At 38.8% G+C, this 20,591-nt stretch overlaps 1 protein-coding gene across 1 annotated transcript in view; it reads right to left on the bottom strand.

Annotated features, from left to right (window-relative positions):
- Window positions 1-422: 422 nt before the first annotated feature.
- Window positions 423-20,591, bottom strand: part of LOC102779778 (transmembrane protein 266-like) — a 46,517-nt gene continuing 26,348 nt past the window's right edge. Inside the window, exons 4-11 of the mRNA XM_006779868.2 lie at window positions 14,739-14,893; window positions 13,268-13,341; window positions 12,059-12,115; window positions 10,492-10,630; window positions 7,316-7,431; window positions 6,275-6,470; window positions 2,198-2,260; window positions 423-2,111 (exon numbers count right to left, since the gene is read on the bottom strand). Of these exons, the coding sequence (XP_006779931.1) occupies window positions 1,471-2,111; window positions 2,198-2,260; window positions 6,275-6,470; window positions 7,316-7,431; window positions 10,492-10,630; window positions 12,059-12,115; window positions 13,268-13,341; window positions 14,739-14,893 (1,441 nt within the window). The 3' untranslated portion in view covers window positions 423-1,470. The remainder of the gene's footprint in view (window positions 2,112-2,197; window positions 2,261-6,274; window positions 6,471-7,315; window positions 7,432-10,491; window positions 10,631-12,058; window positions 12,116-13,267; window positions 13,342-14,738; window positions 14,894-20,591) is intronic.

Below are 20,591 nucleotides of genomic sequence, written 5' to 3' on the forward strand. Positions count from 1 at the left end.
CGTAACTACAACCATAATCGTTATTAACAATTAAAACATTCTCTGGATACTTGTAAACATTTGACAAGCAACAAAACGTAACAGCAGTTTATCTTCTGAATTAATGATACGGGAGGGTAATTAGGGGGCCTGTCTCCTCTCACGACACACTTACAGTGACTTCACCAATTAGTGGTTGTTGTGACAGGTCCAATGTTAATAACCTTAAATAATTTAAATTTTTCAAAATCATATGCAAATAAGAAGATGACGCTAATGAAACAACGCGATGCGGTGTACAGTGGCGTGTGCAGCAAGAAGCGTGTGAGAAGAACATCTTTGATAAGAGTAATCACACGGTTCAATTATGTTTTATCCTGGTGAAGTATCTTTGGTACACCTTTAAATCATTTAACATCATAAATTCACAAGAGTCAGTGATCTAAGAGCAGTTAAAGAAATACTATCTTTTATTTTTTGCTATTTTCATTCAATTGACAACACCTTCATTTGGCAATGACTTCCTCCATATGAAGTTTACAAAAGTGTCTGTAAACATTAAAGTGCAAAGAATTTGCTCACCGTTTATGGCACATTTCTTTTAAAGGTTCATGCTACAAGCACTCCAGTCTAGTTCCATGTGAAGAGCCCAGTCAGTTACCGTTTCATTTCAACCACACAAATATACCCTACTAACAACTTCTGAAAACAAAACTGCTATTTAATAAATTTTGATGATGGTCCATGGTCTTTAAATCAAACAGGTGACAAAAAGGCAAAGGTAGAAAATTGGCTTTTCAATAGTTTAGCCAGTCTTACAGTATTTACCCTGTGGCTGTTTAAACAAAGAACAGCATAATTAATGTTTAAACTTGAAAAGAAAACTGAAAAGAAACAGAACAACAACAAAAAGCAATAGAAAACACTCCTTTTACTGCTTGAAATTCTCAAGAGCAGTGTCTAAGATGGCAACACTGCTCAGCATTTATGTTTTTGTTCAGTATAGGCTTGAATGGCCCTTTGCTGGTTTTAATTCACGTAAAGTTCAGTGCATTTAGGACCTATTCAAAGTGAGAATTCCTGATGAAGAATGTGTCCAAAAACACATTAGATGCCCCTTTGATAGGGTGGTATTGTCTTTGTTGTGCTATATCTGGGGGGTTTTTGGATTTCAAAAATCTATTAAGGAGAAACAGGGGAGGTTAGACAGGATGCCAAAGGGCCTAAAAATGATCATTTTTAATTTCTACTAATGACAGCTGAAAACAACAACTCAAGGAGCATCGCTGTTAGCTAGAAGCTAAGGCTTGAGCTTGCTCTTAATCCGCTAAGTCTCGATTTACTCAGTAACAGATGAATCCAATTTTCAAATCTTGTGTGGTCCCTCTCATGAGGTTTGATCTGTCACAAAAGTTCAGATATATGCCAAATGGAATGGCAGTAAAAAATAAAAAGAGTAAAAGCTTCTGTTCCTGTGTAAATAACGCTTGCTTATGTATCAGACATATGCCCTAGAGGTGAGTCGGGTGGTCCCAGTAGCCGGTACTTCTCCTCCAGTGACGGCTCAGTGCTGCTGCCCTGCAGGTGGATCAGTGGCTTGGTCTGCAACAGCACACAACCCCTTCCCCGGCCCCGTCTCTCCTCTTGGTTCCTGCGATTGAAAATGTTTATTCTGTTGTCCAGTTCAGGGCTGGCATTTTCTGAGCCAGTCGGACTGGGAAGCTTGAGGTTGACAGGGTCTACTACTAGGCCCTTTTGAGCAAGGCAGGAGTCCTCAGAGAGGGAGGAGAGTAGCTCCTGCACCACCATGCTGGGGTCCTTGCAGGGGTCCTGGCCTGAGAAGGAAGGGGGGCAGCAGCGATGGGAGCTGTAGCTCAGACTGAAGTCCTGAGCTGCGCTGCTGCTGCAGTCTGTCATTGATGAACCCGGAGTATGGCTACTCAGGCTGTGGGGGCGGGCTGTGAGGCTGCCACTGGACCGTGATATGCTGGTGGAGGCATCACTTACAGCGCTGCCCACCCGCTCCATAGCAAGCATAGGATTTGACTGGATGAGGTTTGTACTGGTGGGTAGGTGAACGTCAATGGCTGCTGTCGTGATGACCCGCGCACCTAAGCCAGAAGCCCCAGCATCTTGACAGACATGTGTTTAGAAAAAGTATATGCAGATAAAGACATCCATACAAATATGGCTTTTTTTATTTGCTACTGTCACTTACCGCTGCTTGCTTCACTGTAATATTGGCTGATGTAGTTGTTCATGTCATCACGTACAACTGGATCTGAGTTAAAAAATAAAGAATAAAACAATGACAGTTATTTCTGTTTCAGCTGATTTCTAAATTAAAATACTGAAACATGCATGCATATTTTTTTCAGAATCTATTTTTCTGGTTCCATTCTTACTTCCACTCATCCATACTTTTTAACCATCCTCTTTAGTTGTTTCTTTAGCTTGCTGTGAAACAGGAGATTCACATTGTGGATGGTTAACTATTGTGATGCTGTCATATCCATATGGACAAACATTTCCGAGAAATGTTTCCAACACCTTATTAAATCTATGTCACAAACAGGCGAACGAAATGCCAGTGAATGTATATCACAACTACAGCATGTGCATGTGTGTCTGCAAACCTCTGCATAGCACTAAACCAACCAATTGGATGCTGGGGCATGGACACATCCAGTATATGTTAGGGCAAGTATATATAACCTATTTGCTAAAAGATGCCAGGCCCAGTTTTTTCTTGCCTGTCATACAGTGTTTTGTATCCTCTCCTGTATAGTTGACATGATAACTAAACAAACTAAACAAATCTAATTACTGTTGTTACTAACAGTACTGTAAACACTTTTTAACTATTATGAATATAAAATGGAATCAAAAGTATAATTATCTTACAGTAGTGTGAGATTAGGATTAAATATACTTTAACAGACACATCCTAATAATCATGTGTAAGTCACTGGGTTTGGATTACACACCTATTTGTCCAAACCTTGGTCCATGTCAATGTTCATAGTGCAAACTAGTCCAAATGGAAAATATCTTGTATGTTTACAACAGAATATTGACAGAGATGACTTCTGCCCCAGGCCACAGGTGCTTTATAGACAAGTGGCCTGGATCACGCACTGCTACATTTGTGCATTAGCCAAACCTTAGTGTACTAGGAATAAACTGGGACAGAGACAGGGTGGGGTTGGTTTCAGGGATTAGAGAAATGGGGGAGAGTGAGAGAGTCTAGGAGCTCTTTGTTCAGGCTCTGAGCCCTCCAGTCTAGCCTGCCTCAGTGTGCATGGTGAATAACTGTGATCTGCTGTGCTCTTCTGTTCGCTTGATTGGTCTTAAGCTCACTGTCCACTGGCTGAGTGCGAACCCAGAGTACCCTGAGTGCTAGCCCCTGTCCCGCGGGACATGCTGCAGACTCTGATGGGTAATTTCATTTATTTTTCAGTCTAAAATATTAATCCCTGAGCCACCCCTGGAGAGGAAGCATTGCACTCACTAAAACAAGGCTGAGACAATCACTCCACAATTAATAACACATGAGTCTTAAGAAAAAAGAATGGGCAGTCCAGCATACATAAAGACTCTCCTCTTCTTTCTGTGACAGTCAAGTTACCAAGTCGTCATCTCTGTGGAAAAGGAGAGGTGACATGCCGAGGTTCTTTTAGTTCAAACTACAACTATAAAATTATTTTAACACACCAAGCAATAAACCACAGGTGAAATAGTTGGGACAGATCCTGGGAAACAAAACAATTATGGAAACTGATGGTGACATATAAAAATTAAAGATAACTTTAGATTTGGAACATATGACTTTTGATTTTATAACATAATGTTTCTGAAGAGTTAGTGTCCAACACCTGTCTATAGAGACCTTTTAGCCACGCTAACTAAAAGTGTCATTAGAGGGACAGCTTAGGTTGAGTGCATTAAAGACAAAGTCAGAGAGGTAAGGCTAAATAAAGCGTATATAACAGACAAAGGACGGCGAAGATCAGTCGAAGACCACTGAGAAGATTCAAGGATGCAGTGACGGAGAACATCCAGAGGGTTGGTGTGACAGAAGAGGAAAGACTGAGATGGAAGCAGATGAGCTGCTCTGGTGGCCCCTAAGCAGAACACCCGAAAGAAGTACAAGAAGAATTTAAAAGTGTCGGTCTGTCATCTGGACTCAACAACAGAATATCTGATATTTTGTGCATTTTTTGTGCTCAAAATTCTTTAGAGACATTAGTGGTCTCTATACAATGTACAATACATATGGTGATCCCATGAGTTTTTATCTAATGTCATCACTGATATCAATTTGTTTGTAATGCTCGCCATGGTAACCCTGGGAGGCAAAAACTGAATTGGTGATACATTGTAACATTATAAGTTATTGACTTAAGAAAAGTTGAGTAAAGGTTTTTCCAGCATGTGTGTCCTTTTGTTCCCATTTCCACCCATTTTCAGTTGTTTTGGGGGGGGGGGGGGGGCAAGTTTTTATAAGGAAGGACATGTAGTGAATGAAACTGCATTAGACTTATTCTTTGAATGTTTGTCTTTCAGTCTCGGTTTGGTTAAGATTAGGTAACAAAATTGGGTTTGAAATAGAAAGACCTGTGCTCTTTTAGTGTAATATCTAACTTAAGCATTTCTTTTAATAGTCACAGTAGGGTTTTTTTAAAAATGCTCACTACAATCAAGAATGTTGATCCACCTTTTGTTTTACTGTTTCTGTCCTATTGCAGCATTGAGAGTACATGTAGGTGTCAAAATCATCACACTCCTGATATATAGCTTATTCTTGCCTTTTATGAGCGCTTGGAGGTTTAATGGCCCTCCATGTGGAGGGTGAGAAGCCAGCTGAAACGTTGTGTGTAAAACAAATAAGCTTGAATTGAATTCACCTGACTTGACTTGAGCTTTGTGGTCTAAGTGCTCATCCCAGTGACCATGTTTCTGTAAAAAGCCCCACTTGTTTCTGTGAGCCAGATTTCCCACTATGCCCTCGGGGTAATATTGTGGCCACCATGGAGCCTCTTGGTGCCCTATTGTGGTTTGCAGGTGAAGGGGAACAGATGTTGACAGGAGCCGACTCCCTACTAACAAGGCCCAATGCACAGAGCACTCTGTACCTGAAACAGCCCAGTCAGTTTGGGATTGCTCCGCTGGCCTTGCCATGAGGGGGGCAGTAAGAGAGATAGTTGGGGCATGACAGAAGCCCATGCAACCTGACGTAGTGTCAGTGAACATACTTGTTTTCTCCAGGATTCACCAGATGCTAAAAGCTTTTTTGCCCCCGCATTGATCCCAGCGCGCCTGCGGTCAGATGGGTATTGCATGTGAGCATGGAAGGGCTAAGAGCTTGGCCTCAAAGATGCTCCAGGGGTACTGCTCCAGATTAAGTGTACACTGCTCTGGCATTCAGTTCACCTGATGCTACCGTGTAACAGACTTTTTGTTCCACATAATTATGTACATACTTTATGTTGCACCTCTCTTCTGGTTTGTTACACTGTTTCCTCAAACAAAATTTGCACCTGGTTGGGTATATGACTACTATATGAAACAACTGCATCATACTGTTAACACAACTTCAGTTCTTCACAAGCACAGCATGCTAACTCTAAGCTAGCCAAGAACCCTGAGTGATTTTAAAGCTTGGTGAGTGCTAAAGGTTTATATTGTTAATTGATAATTATAAGACAATGAGTTTCAGGTCATTTTACAGAATAAGATGAAAGTAACATTAACGTAAGTCTTTCTCTTGGGTGTAATTAAGTAACATACTGCACAACTTTAAGAAGAGTGTTGTTTATAATATGCATAATATTTTTTTTACTTTATTTTATTTTTTTCGAGTAATGACCCCCAAAACTGATCAAAACAAAGAGGGAAAATAGCTCCAGCATGCACAAACATTTGACTACACAGCATGGATTGTTCACCAGTCTGTTGCAGGGCAGATGGAGATACAACCATTGACACTAGCATTCATACCTAAAGCCAATTTAGAAGTGCCAATTATCCTAACATATATATCTTTGGACTGTGAGAAGAAGCCAGAGCCATGATGGCACGGGGAGAACAAGGTCCACACAAAAATTCACCAGCCAGCCTGTGATTTCAGATCTTTTTGCTATGAAGCAACAGTGCTAACCACTGTGCTATTTTTTTTTAAAGTTACAGACTTTAGTCTTTGATTCAGTCATTTTCAGTTTTTTAATTTATCTTTTATAACCAATTCAAACACCCTTCAGTTGATACAAGCTCAGTTTTAAAAGCTATACTATACCTGAAGTGACATGTGGCTCCCTGGGGTTTCTCTGACCACCCTCATCGTCAGACTCCCCAGGAGTCAAACCTTCTACAACCTGAAAATTCCTGCCCTGTTTGTCCCAAACATGGTGGATCTGCATGGCTGCTTCGCGCTCTGCTGCAAGGTCCAGGTCCTGCTGGGCCAGATGTGCCCTCAGTTGCCTGATCTCAAACTTAAGAATAAATATGAAGAGGAAAAACACAAATAAATATGGAAAGTCACAGGGGGTTGTAGAAAAGGGTGAGCAAGTAGTTTGAGAAAGTGCAGGAATGTGAAAATTGAAGACCGATAAAAAGTTTGGAGAACAGCAAAACGAGACAAAAACAAAATAGAAGAAAGGGAAGAGAGAGGACAGGGAAGTATGAGGTGGTGCAGGAATAAGAGAAAAAACAGGAAAAGAAAGCATGTTTCTGGAATACATTTAAATTCGGTACACAAAAGTAGAAACAAGCAAACATTTTTTATACAGATACTGTGATACCTGGTTATAAATAGTGAAATACTGTCTCCTTTTTTTAAAGAATCAGAATTTGGTAACTGTCTTCATCATAATTGTGGGAGTGTCAGAGTGTTTTTCCATTTTCTTCCGCTGATCCGATTCAGGTAAGCAGGAAACATGTTTGTGATGTTTTGCTGCCCTCTTCTGGTGAAAGATCAACTTACAGTCGCTTATGTGACCAAGATCAACGTGTATCCTTAATCAGTCCTTTAGTGCAGTAAAGAGTTTAAAAAGGGCAGCTAGATCCATGGCGTCTAAAGTTAAAATAAATGTTCTTCATTGCAATACAATGCAGTACGACTACATGCGCTATTAGCCAACACAAATTATTGTGCCTGCATCCAAGGTGCTTTTAAAGCTCTATTCTTGTCAGTTAATGTCCTTCGTGTTTTACACAGGCACTAATACAGAAAATGAGACTATCAAAGTTTTGTACTGTAAAGTCGCCTTTAGAAAACCTTTCCCCATCAATTAAAAGTAAGTAATGCAAAGTAAATCTCAAATGTGTTGGTACTCACAGCCTGCTCCTGACAAATCTGAGTGAGACGCTCCAGCTGCTCCTCTCTCACAGCCTTGGTCTTCTCACACTGCTGGATCTCCAGTTCCATTTCAACTTTGACTTGTAACACATACGCTAAAATTGGAGAGAAGGGTGAGAACAAGAATGGGCTGAAAATATTTGTAATGTATAAAGAGGCATTAAGACTTACTAACAAAAGTGTCACAGGTAAGAGAGCTGGTTCAGATAGTTAAGGCAATTTACATCAAGCACATCAAGGTCAGAGGGCAGAGGTATTTCTTGACCCTGTGTCATTTGTTCCTAAGAACTCTGTCATTGCACACACAACCTTTATTCATGCAGCTAGTAACACTATACTGAATACTAAAGAATGAAACTAGATGCAAAAGATTTTGATCTGACTTAATGAATCACAAAGTGTAAGTACACTCTCAGCCCATATTTAGTGCAAACATGTCACTGGACTTTTACAAAAACAGCACCTTAAAGTGAAGACACAGTTCCATTGTGGTCCTGGAAACCACTTTAGATGCGAGGGTCTTCAAAAAACACCAAAAAACACAGGTATTTTGACCTGACATTCAGACACTTAATGTTTAATGGTTAATGTCTTGCATAAATCTACCCTTCTACAACTTATCCTGATCAGAACACTGAGCAGTAATTAGAAAATTAATCAAGCGCACATATATTGTAAAAATGTCACAGACATGAATACTCAGTCTGTTTGCATGCTGATATCACTTAATGTGATAAAAACAGAAATGCGAAGCTTTAAGATTCTTTAAATATATGCCGCTATTGTGGCATGTGTGGTATGTTTCAGTATTTTTCTGATAGAATTTTCTGAATGTTTACTTTTGCATGGCCAGCAGACGATCATCTTCTACTTCATCTTCATCTAATAAGAGTTTATTGCTGGAGTGTTGCTAGAATACTTTATTTGACCTTTAATAACTCTTGCTTTTCTGTCAGTCAGTAACAGCTCTTCCTATAATTTGTATTTTATTTATACATGACACACTTTCTGGAGTAGGACATGAAGGAACCTAAAAAAAGAATGGTGAGAATAATTGTGGACTGCTGCTGTCAACACAGTTGGAAGACAATCAGTCTTTTACACCTTTTTTTTTTGTCACATTTGTAAGTCTGCCACATGATATCACACGTGCTAATGCTGCGTATCCTGCAATGAGTGGCATAAACTTGTCAAATATAATCATTAATTCTATGGGTCTTAGCCACAAGGACACACTAGGATTTTTCTGATCATGCTGAGATGACAATGAAACTAGGCCTTCTGCTACAGAGAGTAGCTGAGCAAAGCACACAGCCATCGCCACATGCTCCTTGTATCTATTTATAGTAATGTTGCGCACGCGCACACACATCAAACAGAAGAAGACATTAGATGGGGTCAGTTCAGTCAGAAATCAAACCAGCATGAAAAGCTCAATCAGAGCTTCAATTATTTAGCTACACAATGCAATACATTTGTGTGGCACTGTGCATTTACAAGCTTAGCAGGGTTCGTTATGTGATTATAGTGTCTGTGCGTGCATGTGTGTGCCACAGCTGTGGTGACAGTTTCTGCCAGCACTTGCACAACAGTGTAATTCACACCACAATTAATCCAACAACTTCTCAGAGTCCAGTGTTGGTGGTGGTTTGATTGCCCTGGCCTCTGTCCCAGTGTCCCAGGCACTGAACCTAAAGGCAGGCCAGAGCCTTGCATGGAATTGGTGAATGCATGAAAAATAAACACATTTTCTAGAATTTTCTAGACTGTATGTCAGGTTACATGATGTAGAATAAGTGCATTTTAACACAATCAGTGCATGAAAACATCCACAATCCTCACAGATTCCTTGCTGCACTTTCTCCACTCACATGCTTCACAGATCCCTTGTGTATTGAAGCCATAAAATCAACTCTCTCTCCAATGTGCTACACCCAAAAGTTACATTTCTTTTTTTTAATTACATTTCATTATATATTATGTACACACTATATACATATGCTTTGCTCAAGGTGTTGCATAATAGCTCGTTGGATTTGTATTTTACAGACGTTTATCTGTACTACAAATTTTGGTATCAGAGGTCAATGCAGAAAATCAAAAACATCTTATTAGGCATTTATAATAAAGTATAGATAATTCATATTCAGTGATTTAGGACCGACCTCTAGCTTACTTTCAGCATGAAAAAATAGCAACTTAACCTTCCTGGTTCATTGTTAAGCAGTGTTCAAGCGCTGGTGAGTCAAACTGATACTGATGGAGATTTTTTTGTGTTTTTTGGTTGTTTTGTTTCTAGAGAACTAATTTCAAAGTTTGAGAGATTAACATTACCTGATGATCATGACAAATTTTGGTGAAATTCACTCTTGCACAAGCTTTGTCACTTTATATCTCAAACTCTTTTTTCCAAAGATTTGATGACTGTCATGTGATAACTGAGCCAGTCCTTTAACTTTATATTTTTTGGTTTTAGTTCACTTTTTCCCTCTGTTGGTGCTTGCTTATCAACAAAACTCAATGACTCACAAATACAAAACCCAGTAGTTTGAGGTGCAGCAGGAAAATCACATGTTCCCTCCCTAAAAATCACGTGAGCAGCTGCACGTTAATGTTAACACAAAAAAAAAAGAAATAGAGTGTGTGGGTGTGTGTTTCCATAAACTCTGTATTAAAGCTTTGTAGAAAACAACAGACACATATTTACATGAAAATACTGGACGTGGACGAACTGTACACTGAATTCCTATGTGCTCTGCATGCACCTCATCCTGTATGCATTCAGAGATCCGTCATGAGGGTGACCTCTGAGCGGATATCGAACCAGTCTATATTAGCATAGGAGAGAACAACCACTATATTCATTATGGCTTCTGTGAATCTACTTAGCTAGACGCTTGCAATCAATACAAGTTAGAGTAGCAGAGTGGCAGCAATTTACTCTGAGGAATGATCAATAGCTGTATTGTTCTGAATCGCAAATAATTTGTATAATCATGGAAAGAATGGGGTCACTTAGCTGCATCTGTGTGACCCTTTTGAAAAAAGAAGAAGAAGAAGACCACTGACATGCTGTGTGAATTTTATGTGTCACTTTCAAATTTCTGGAAATTGAGTCTGGATTTTGATGGAAAAAGAGTTTTTGTCTGCCTTACCATCAATGATCCTCTTGACCCTCCAAATGCGTAGTGTGATGATGAGGCTGATGGCGTCCCAGGGGCTGCTGGGCCCATTGGCCACTGTGGATGCCACCATTGGGGCCAGGGACAGCACAATAACTGCACCATCAAACACCTTTTTGGGGCAAAAGCAAATACAGAATTAAGGGCAAAAGCAAATACAGAATTAAAACAAGTTCAGCGTACGAGCCATAACTCCATTCCGTTAACCCCCAACCCCTGACCCCAGTTCTATGGTCTTGATTTAGCGAGACTCAAATATAATACTTATATGTGGATTTTATTCATGGATGTATGTAGTTTTTTGCTTCAGAGAAATATTTTAACATTTTGGTAAAGTCCTTATTTACCTAATTGAATTCTAGCTGAGGTTTAGTTAACATGAACAGATGCGATCACAAGCAAAAATAAAAAATACCACGCCTTAAAGCGACCTCTTACGACTCTCGACTACTTTTAGATCGCTCCCCGTAAGTCACTTCTAACTACTTTCAGTGCACTTGCATTTTCACCATGGACCTCAACAAACAAACAGAAAGGAAACTGTGACTCCAACAAACTACCTTCAGTGTAATGTGGAAGCTGCAGATTTCAATGAAAAAAGTCCCAGCCCAGCCAGAAATGTGCACTTCATTTTCTTCAAAATTAATGGAATTGTGCCCCATGAAATCCTCCTCCAGTGTCATACTGCCAACATTAAGTTCAGTAAGATCGCAATAAAGGGAACCCAATTTTTTGGGACACACCAACACAATCATTGTATATCGCCCACTTTATTCACTAAAACCAACTCCCCGTGACTCCTTTTTTTCCCAAAAATTTAAATTGAGTTAAAGGTTATCGATTTTAATGCAGGAATACCAGCAGCTGCAAACACACAACAGCAAATAACTGGAATAGGGCATCCAGTGAGAGATTAGTAATAGCAAAAGATGCTATATTTTGATCTGTCGCAAATGACGCATTGCTCCACAAGAAGATTGCATTAAAGAGAATAACCACCCGCTATCTTTTTTCCTTTTTTAATATATTTAATTTAACGTTCTGATCGTACTTCTCATCTGGCTACCAGAAACTGGCTGACACAGCTTAGCACTACTGGTGAAAACAGATAGCAGGCTGTGGCCCTGTCAAAAGGTTCAAAAGTTGTCACATAAGCATGAGTCAGGGCTACTAACAACCTTTTTATATCTCATTTATTTTTGTATGGTTGGTATAGTTTTCTTACCTCGGGCACAACCAGCTATCTTTTCAAATGTTTCCAGTGTTTCTGTAAACCTCCAGCTAGTGAGTTTTTAGCATGTAGAAATGTCATGTTTACCTTGATGTTATTATTTATACAATCTTTCCATCAACCTTCATCAAGAAGGTCAATAAGTGTGTTTAAGTGGGAAAGGTCAGTATGGGCATACCATGCAAGAACAGGAGGCTAAATTAAAAATAATAAAAATAGAAAACATTACAAAAAATATTCAGATTAAACTGAATTAAACATAATATACTAAAATCTGACATGAAGATTTGCCGGTATAGCAGTACTAACCTCAACTTTGTTTTCTATGTAGTCCCAGATCCCAAGAACAACAATTCTGAAGACAGTCTGAGGCACACAGAGAGATAAAGGGATATTTTGAAATGAATAATTGAGGCAGCATGCTGATAGATGTGAAAGACTCCTTTAAGTCATGTTTACATCCAAAAATTGCTAATTTTCTAATATATGGGAAAGAAAGTATTTTCTTCTTAATAGAAAAGTATCCAAAAATAAATATATATATATATAAATTACATTTACATTAAATATCTCAGTGGAGGTATTTAGTTACTGCACTTCTACTTGATACCTTCCACTGATAATACTCTGTGGTAAATCTGTTATTGCATAATTATTTCTGTTGATGGAAATATGGCATGAAATTTGTGAAAACACATACACACGTATCAAATTCTACTTATGCTCTGGAAAATGTGGCTGGCTGCAGTACACTGTTAAGCAGGGACATTGATTTACACTGTAATTAGCTAGAGGTGGTCCTGCTAATCCATCATCTGGAGCACATGTTAGACAATAATGCTGGTATCAGGTGAGACGAGCAGCTGCTCCGCCCACATGTAAGAATGATGTTTTCTGATTGGTGCAGGGGGACTGGCTGATGCGCCTCTTCTTCTGTGATGCCAGTGGGTGCCCTGTGTGCATGGATCACATCACTGTAACCCCATCCCCACTGCTCTGTAAGCTCAGCTTTAATTATTGCTCATGCTGGCTCACCGGTAATTAAAGTTTGGGTTAGGGCATTGGGGCTGAGGCTGTCAGGGTAATTGGTTTGCACTGGAGTGGAGGCCTCTAGGCCATATTCTCCTCTTTATGTTATTTTCATAATCACAAAGTAATGAAAAGACATTACTTTATCAAACAATGGCTTAAATTTAATTCTGATTCTGCTTCCAGGTAGCACTTTTAAGCTATAGCTTAATCAAGACTAGACAATATTGGAATATAAATGGTAGCAACTACCTACTCTAGTTCCCTTAGGTTTGAACCTGGTTTGCAGATGTGGAGGTGTTACATAGTTTAGCTGGTTTAATTTAATTGCAAATCAACAAGAAAAGTGAGATTTTAGTGAATCTTTGCAATTGAAACGTTCTGTGATTATTACATTGGCCCAAGAGCAAAGATTTCAGAAAGTAAAAGAGATTATGTTAATGATGGAACTAAAATGTGACGTAATTGAGAATAATATACAGATCTTACCTCTGAGAAGAAGAGTGACAGAATGATAAGGCTGATCCAGTGGATAATGCTGGCAAATTGGAACGCATTGGAAACTATTTAGAGAGGAAACAGAATAAATGTTTATTTGCACTGTCCTTAAGGTGCACAGTGTAAGAAAACTAATTGGTGTAATCACGTCCATCCATTAACTCACTGTGCTACCAGCATACCCACTTCCTATACTACTAATGTGTTTCTGCACTCTCTTTCCCAATCCCATCTCATTGCCCATCTGCTATTTCTCTTGTGGGGCAGGTAGTGGACTTGAGAACTAGATTACAATAGATCTAAAGTGACTAGAGTCCTGCAGTCCCCACAGCGAGACTCAAGTATCAACAGAGCTGGATGCTGGCCAGTAATCGATGAGGATGGCTGCCTGCTGCCACTGACAAGAATCTTGGTTCATTATCACCTCTATCCATCACTCTCCATCATAACCATTTATTGTCCAGCTCCACAAGTTGTTTGTGTAGTAGGACTACACAAACGGTGAAAATGCACATAAAATATAGTTAAATATGGACATTATCACAACAGGTTCAACAGAAAATTACTAATAGTTTCAATGGCACCTACAATAAATATAATGGATCTTTACAGGGGTTATTTTTGTTGTTTTTGTTTTGTTTTGTTTTTTTAAATAAATTACTATACATACTGAGTTGAAATAGTATAAGAGCCAGATTTCAGAGTTGCACATATTGATTGTGTAACCGTAAACTCTACAATATGTGACCATGACTGTAAACACAATCGAAGTCATATGCATTTATTTTAATGGAAAATTAGATATTTGTAAACAGCAGCATGTATTTTCATAATGGCATTATTGGAAGATATATTGAGAGGCTTTATTTGATCAAAAGCACAGATACAACAAGCAAAAATTCAATATAAGTAAAAATATCAAGTATCCGGTACAGGTACTTATTCTGTAGAAAAATAACTCCTATTATAATATCATAGCTGTTTATAGTAATATGGAAGAAGCCCTTTTCTTTTGAAGCTCAGTAAAGTGAAGATTGTTTCAGCTTCTTTAAATACATTGTTTACATTACTTATACTTCTGCTTGACCTTAACAGGGTTCCCTTTAAAGAAATTTAGGCTGCAAAGCAGTGATGACTGCCCAGGTTGATGTATAGAGAAAGTCCAGTGTAAGCAATAATAAAATAAATAATGGCACACCTTATATATTTCTGAAACTATATTTCCTTAATGAGATCCTGGCAGAAGGTAGGGCACAGTGCAGACACAGCATCAGTGTTTAATTCTCGAGGACACTAAACTGTTTAACTCCCCACTGCTCCAGTGGAGCTGCTACTATATGCCTCCCAAGTGTTTTATGAACGTCACACTGTGTATTAATGGATAAGAATATGCATGCTCAGCAGATTTTTTCTTACATAATAGTACCGGCTAAAACGGAACAAATAAAAGCACACTGTTTACATTGTAAGAGTTTGGTGTCTATGAGCAGCTCCAAAGACAGGAAAAGCACCACCAGGATAACGCAGGCCACCAGGATGCAATTGAAGCCAGCACTGAGCAGACAGACCTGCCACAGGGCCACTCGACGCCCACAGCACGGCTTCAGCCAGTTGGACCTAAAGGGACAAAGAAGGGGGGAATGTTTTAATGAAACGTAAATTTCAACCAGCATTTACGATTTTAATTTAAATACCAAAGCAGAGTCAGAAGCCTGTAAAACCACAACCCAACCCTTAATAAAAACCACTGCCTTTTTTTAGCTTTATTGTTAGATTCAGTGAAGAAACGACAGGAAAGCGGGGTCAGAGAGAAAAGGGGGAAGACAAGAGGCAAAGGGCCACAGATCGGTCTCGAACCCAGGCCAGCCGCTCTCAGCCATATGGGCACCCGCTCAATGCGCTGAGCTAAACCAGGAACCAAAACCACTGACTTTTTGACTGTGTAGATTTATCCTTTTATCTACTTCAACTGTTTAATGTACAAGGTAGAAATGAAAATTTATGTTCAAAAAATAGCACAAAATAAAGTACTGATATGTGTACATATCATGTTTCACAACATAAGTATACCATTTAGAATTGCATTTCTGACTGCAGAACTCTCTGTGACTGATTGCAGTAATAATATTTCAGTAGGTATATGAATATGAACAGCTGAACTCCCCGACATGGCCAACAGAGGGTGGTAGTTTACACTTATGAAAGGTGATGTCTGTTTAAATCTGGCCAAAGTTTGGTAGTGATGGCCAAAGAAAAGTGTACTCAGAGGGAGCATTGACAGAGAAAAAGACAGTGAAGCTCTGTGAACTAGTGTTCTGACCATCAGCAGTGTGAGTGGAATACTGATGGCCTCCTTTTTATATGGGAATGAAGGGAGTCACTGTAGAGGATGCTGCTAAGAAGGAATGATTTCACATGTTTAGCTTGGGACATAAGTTAAATGTGGTGTGGAATGAAGGGAAAAAATGTAATTAATTTTAATAACCCAGTGTCTGTGGCCTATTTCTTTGGCTACGGCATACAGGTTTAAATAAAACATCAATGTTACTGTATAGAAAATGATAGTCTGTCATATAATTTAAAATCAGACAGACTGGTTTATGTTTAAGATAAAATGACAGATTAACATTTCAATAAGTTTCAGACTAAGCTTTATTTTCACCGTAAGAAATCAGCATTTAGGCCACTAGTGTGTCTGGCGAGCTAGCCTAATTCTATTTTGAAATAGTGGGATGGTCATACAAATCAGCTACTACAAGGGCTGACAGGAGCTGAGAGAAACAATGCCTTTCACCAGCTCTCCAGCTGGTATGGAAAGTTGGCTCTGCCCACCACCTTTCCCTTCTCCCCATGCTCTGGCATAGAAGAGGCAGACATTGGCAGAGCATTTCCCTCCTCTGATCATGTCTTCATTCCTTGGCATGCCACTAATATGAGCTGCAACGGTGGCAAAATGGCTCTATTTTCACCATAGCTTCAAAATGAATTTGCTATATTCATCACATAAGTCATATCTAAACTCTCCACTTTCCCTGTTTTAAAATGTTGGAGGAATTTCTGTCTATCCTTGAAATTATTTCTTTTAAATGCCGTGTTAGAAGGGATGATATTAATGAACTCTAGGAGTACTTGAAGCATAAAAGTCCATCATCTACTACCAGAAATCTTTGAGGCAAGTATATAGTGTATACTATATACTCACTTCACACGTCTTTTTGGTTATCCAATCAAGTGCAAGTGTTGAAACAGAACCTGCAAAATTATTATTCACAGTTAAATCAAGAATATCCCTTAAGAAGGAAAGCCTAACAAAAACATTTTCAGAGGGCCCCTCTTTATAATTTTGTCCCGCAGTGGCACATTTACGTAGCAATGAGGAAAATGTTTTTAGCAGCTGTCGAGCTGATCACTCCACCCTCCCACTGCTTTCTCACATAAAAGTATTCCTTACAGCCTGGCATGGGTAGAGCCACAAGTCTGTAAACAATGCACGGCTAATGTAATAAAGGCATAATCATGCTGATAGCAATCATCTTCTTGGCACTGGGTGGGGTGGCACAAGTGCGCGAGCTCCAGATGGTGTAAAATCTGCACCACCAGTCTTGCAGAGACTCTGTGGATGCCAGGTATGATGCCATTATGTGTATCAGCCTATATGCCAGAACACCTGGGCATCCTGCGATAAGAAAATATTGATGTATTTGTGATGCATATTTTTAATACATGTGCTTTCAGTTGTTTTGGAGTTAGTGTTAACACCTCCAAGGCCATAAAGGTTTCTCAGAGTTAGAGAGCTCAAATCACAATGTAGGTACAAAATAGGAAATTGACAAACTGAAAAAGCTTTTGCAGATTTTGCATAAATATACATCATAATCTGACACGCTGAGCAAATTATCTAAAGAAAAATTTTGTGCAGTCTTGACCAAACTCAATCAGGGGCCCACAGTTGATTTCACTAACCCTGTGTGACTGATTTGATCCTTGTTACTTACCATGGCTAAATATGCAGTTACATGAGAAAGAAAGTTTTAACAAAATTGTGTGCAGACATGTGAACAGCCAAGTAGATTTCATTATTCAATATCCTGTAGCACCACCGTTAGTTAGCAATCATTTTCTACATGAATTTATACATTTCTTACATTGTTATGGAGGAATTTCTGCTCGCTCTTCTTTACAACGTTGCTTCAGTTCATTGAGGCTGGTGGACATTCATTTATGTACAGTTCTCTTAAGGCCCTATTACACCTATATCCATTCTGTTGTAGCTTTGCTGCTGTGTTTGGGATTATTGTCCTGTTAGACGACCTAACTTTGGCCAACCTTCAACTGGTGGACAAATGGCCTCAAATTTCACATCACCCCTGCGCCACCGTGCTTGACAGCTAGTATAAGGTGTATGAGCTGATATGCTGTGTTTGGTTTTTGCCAAACATGACACTTTGGGCTCATCTGTCCTAAGTAAGTTGTTCCAGAAGTCTTATTATTATATTATTATTATTATTGTAGGGTCTACCTTACAGTATAAAGCGCCTTGAGGTGACGGTTGTTGTAATTTGGCACTGTATAAATAGGAATTGAACTGAACAGAATACAAGAGAAGTGAATGTAATAGCAATTAAGTACACTACAATAAGAACAAAAAAGGCTTCCCAAAAAGTGTTAAACCTAAAGTAACATAATGAAACTGAGCTAAAGACGCTGACAGAGAAAGCTCAGTTGACAGAACTGTTTTTTACTTGGTCTGTTTGCAGTTAAGACCAAAACAGACAAACAGAACTTGCTCTTGTAGCAAACAATTATTATCTCCAAAGCACTGATCCTTGTGTGTTAGTTTCTTCCATGCAATGCAAGTTTTTCTTCTAGCAACCTGTGCACTGCTGCTCATGTTAGGTGTATACAATGCAAAGCAACTATTCTTTTAAAGTTTGAAGGTCGATCTTACTTTTCACCACTATATTTGTTAAAAAATGAAGAAAATATATATATAAATAAGCAATGAAACAAAATAAACAATGACAATAAATCTGCAGCAGATTTTGCAGTTAAAAGTTTTTAAAAAGCCCCTCTTCTTTTATGAGTCAGAGATGTATCTCTTGTTTGTATGGGGGTTTTTTTGCAGTCTCTCTGCGTATTCTGGCCTTGAGGTGAATTTGCTGGGATATTTACTGAAAATTGTGGCATTGTGTTAACACACACCTGGTCCAACAGCAGCAGCAAGGGTATATATAGTTTACACGAAACTTTCCTTTCACATGACTGTATCGTTATGCAACTTCTTTACCATGATTTGCTGAAGCTGAATTTATCCAAACTTGTTTCATTTAAAGTAATTATTACATAATTCTAAGTACAATAGATTCTTGTCAACTAAAGTAATGCAAGTAAGGTATAGTTTTGAAAGGATAACCAAGGCCTTGTCAAATCTAAAAACAGAAATAAATGAAAATATACCAAAGTAAAGCAGTCTCTCTCCTTTCATCTCAGACAGTGCTGTCATAAAGCTCCTCACCTGTCAACATGTGCATCCAGCCACTACATTACTGCCGTCTTGTGGCTGAAGTCAGTTATTGGCTGAAAGCTGTGCTTATTTTAATCTCATAAGAGACTGCAGCTCTCTCTGTTTTGAGTGTGTGTCCGTCTTCCTTTGACAATGACAATGATATAATGTTGTTATATCATTAACAACATTAACGTAAGAGGGTTTTTTTCTGCACATGCAAGGCAAGCTGTCGCTGGGTCTGCTCTCAGTGCTGTGAGATCAGTTACGATCTGCACTTTTTGTAGAAACACAGCTAGCATAGCATAGCTAGTAAACCAGTTTCAGTGGTTTATCTTTGTAACAGATGATTGTAACAGCTTTGCCCTGCTAACCACCTTGGCCAACTTGTATGATGTATACAAGATTAAGTTTAACTCATTTAGTACATTAGTAAGGACAGTGACAATGAATGGCGGGGGGATGGTACCTCTGATTATGTCCAGTCTAATAAACAGGCAAGGTGACCAAGTGTAGGGTCAGATTAGCATCTATGAGAATCTCTAAGTGTAATAAGTTTAGCAAGCTGCTTTGCCAACACTCCACGTTTGTTTTTCATTCATATTTTAATCCACCCGTACATACTGACAATTAACCATGTCACACACTACAGCAGATTTTTTGTTGTCAATATTTCAATATACTTTTTCTAAAATCGTGATGAACAACTGATCTTTTTCAGTGATCCAATTTATCTTATTAAATAGGTAAATAGTAGATGCTTGTGTGTATGGGGAGGGGGGGGGTTCTGGTTTCTGGTTTCCGGTCTGTGAAAGTCACCATCGTAAGCCATAGTTTGAAAAACTACTCCATGCCTTCAAGTCAATCCAGACATGTCTCTGGTGGGAACAAACTCGATTTCCGAACGTGAAACTTTTACCATATGATCTGATGGTCCATAAAAGTGCATCAAATGATTTCATGCTTCATCAAACCTCTGCGAGGGGGTAAAAATAATAATAAGAAAAACATTATGAGTACTATAAAACTCTTTGAGGGGGAGTAGTAAAATGAAGTGCAGAAAAATGAAATATTATCCTCACAACAGTTTTAAAGGGTACAGTCTTCTCAAGCTTTAATGGATCACAGCAATTATGCCAAAGTCAAGCCAATTACAAAGAAGAGTATTAAAAGCAATTTTTAAAGGCAAGGTCCACATCTTGGTAAATTTTACTGTATATCCCTCCATGGCAGTGGTGATCACTTTTAGATACCATAGAAAGCCTGCTTTCCTCATAAATTGGCATATTTTTTCTTAAAAATAAAATTTCCAATCTTGCCATGTATATTATACAATTTTATACAATTTTTATAGAGACCCTGTCCTCCATTCCAGCCGCCACCACACATGGCCAATAAATGCTTGGGGTCCCAGGCCAGTGGAGGTGCACCAAGGACTAATAAACTTTAAACTACAGCAGGGTACAGTGCAAAGTTTGCAATGACAGTGGAGGATACCTAACATTATTAAATTTACAGTAACATAATGGAGATGACCCCCTGGTTGGAGGGAGGCACATGCTCCTAGACCCTAGTAACACCACCGTCAAATGCTCTGTGAAACAGACAAATTAGATAAGCTAAAACAAATTTTAGCAACTTTAGCCATTTTAACAGTTACATCTATTAATGCTCATCAAGGGATCAGTGCTGAAAGATAACTTTTGGTATATACACATACAGTGTTTCAATGTTTTTCTGCACAAATAAGTTACTAAATATATATATTTGTTACAGTATGATTATTATATTTTATAAATTGATGCTCATAAT

The sequence above is a fragment of the Neolamprologus brichardi genome, chromosome 1 (genome assembly GCF_056152115.1).
Source record: "Neolamprologus brichardi isolate AB-2024 chromosome 1, ASM5615211v1, whole genome shotgun sequence".
Classification (NCBI taxonomy): Eukaryota; Metazoa; Chordata; class Actinopteri; order Cichliformes; family Cichlidae; genus Neolamprologus; species Neolamprologus brichardi.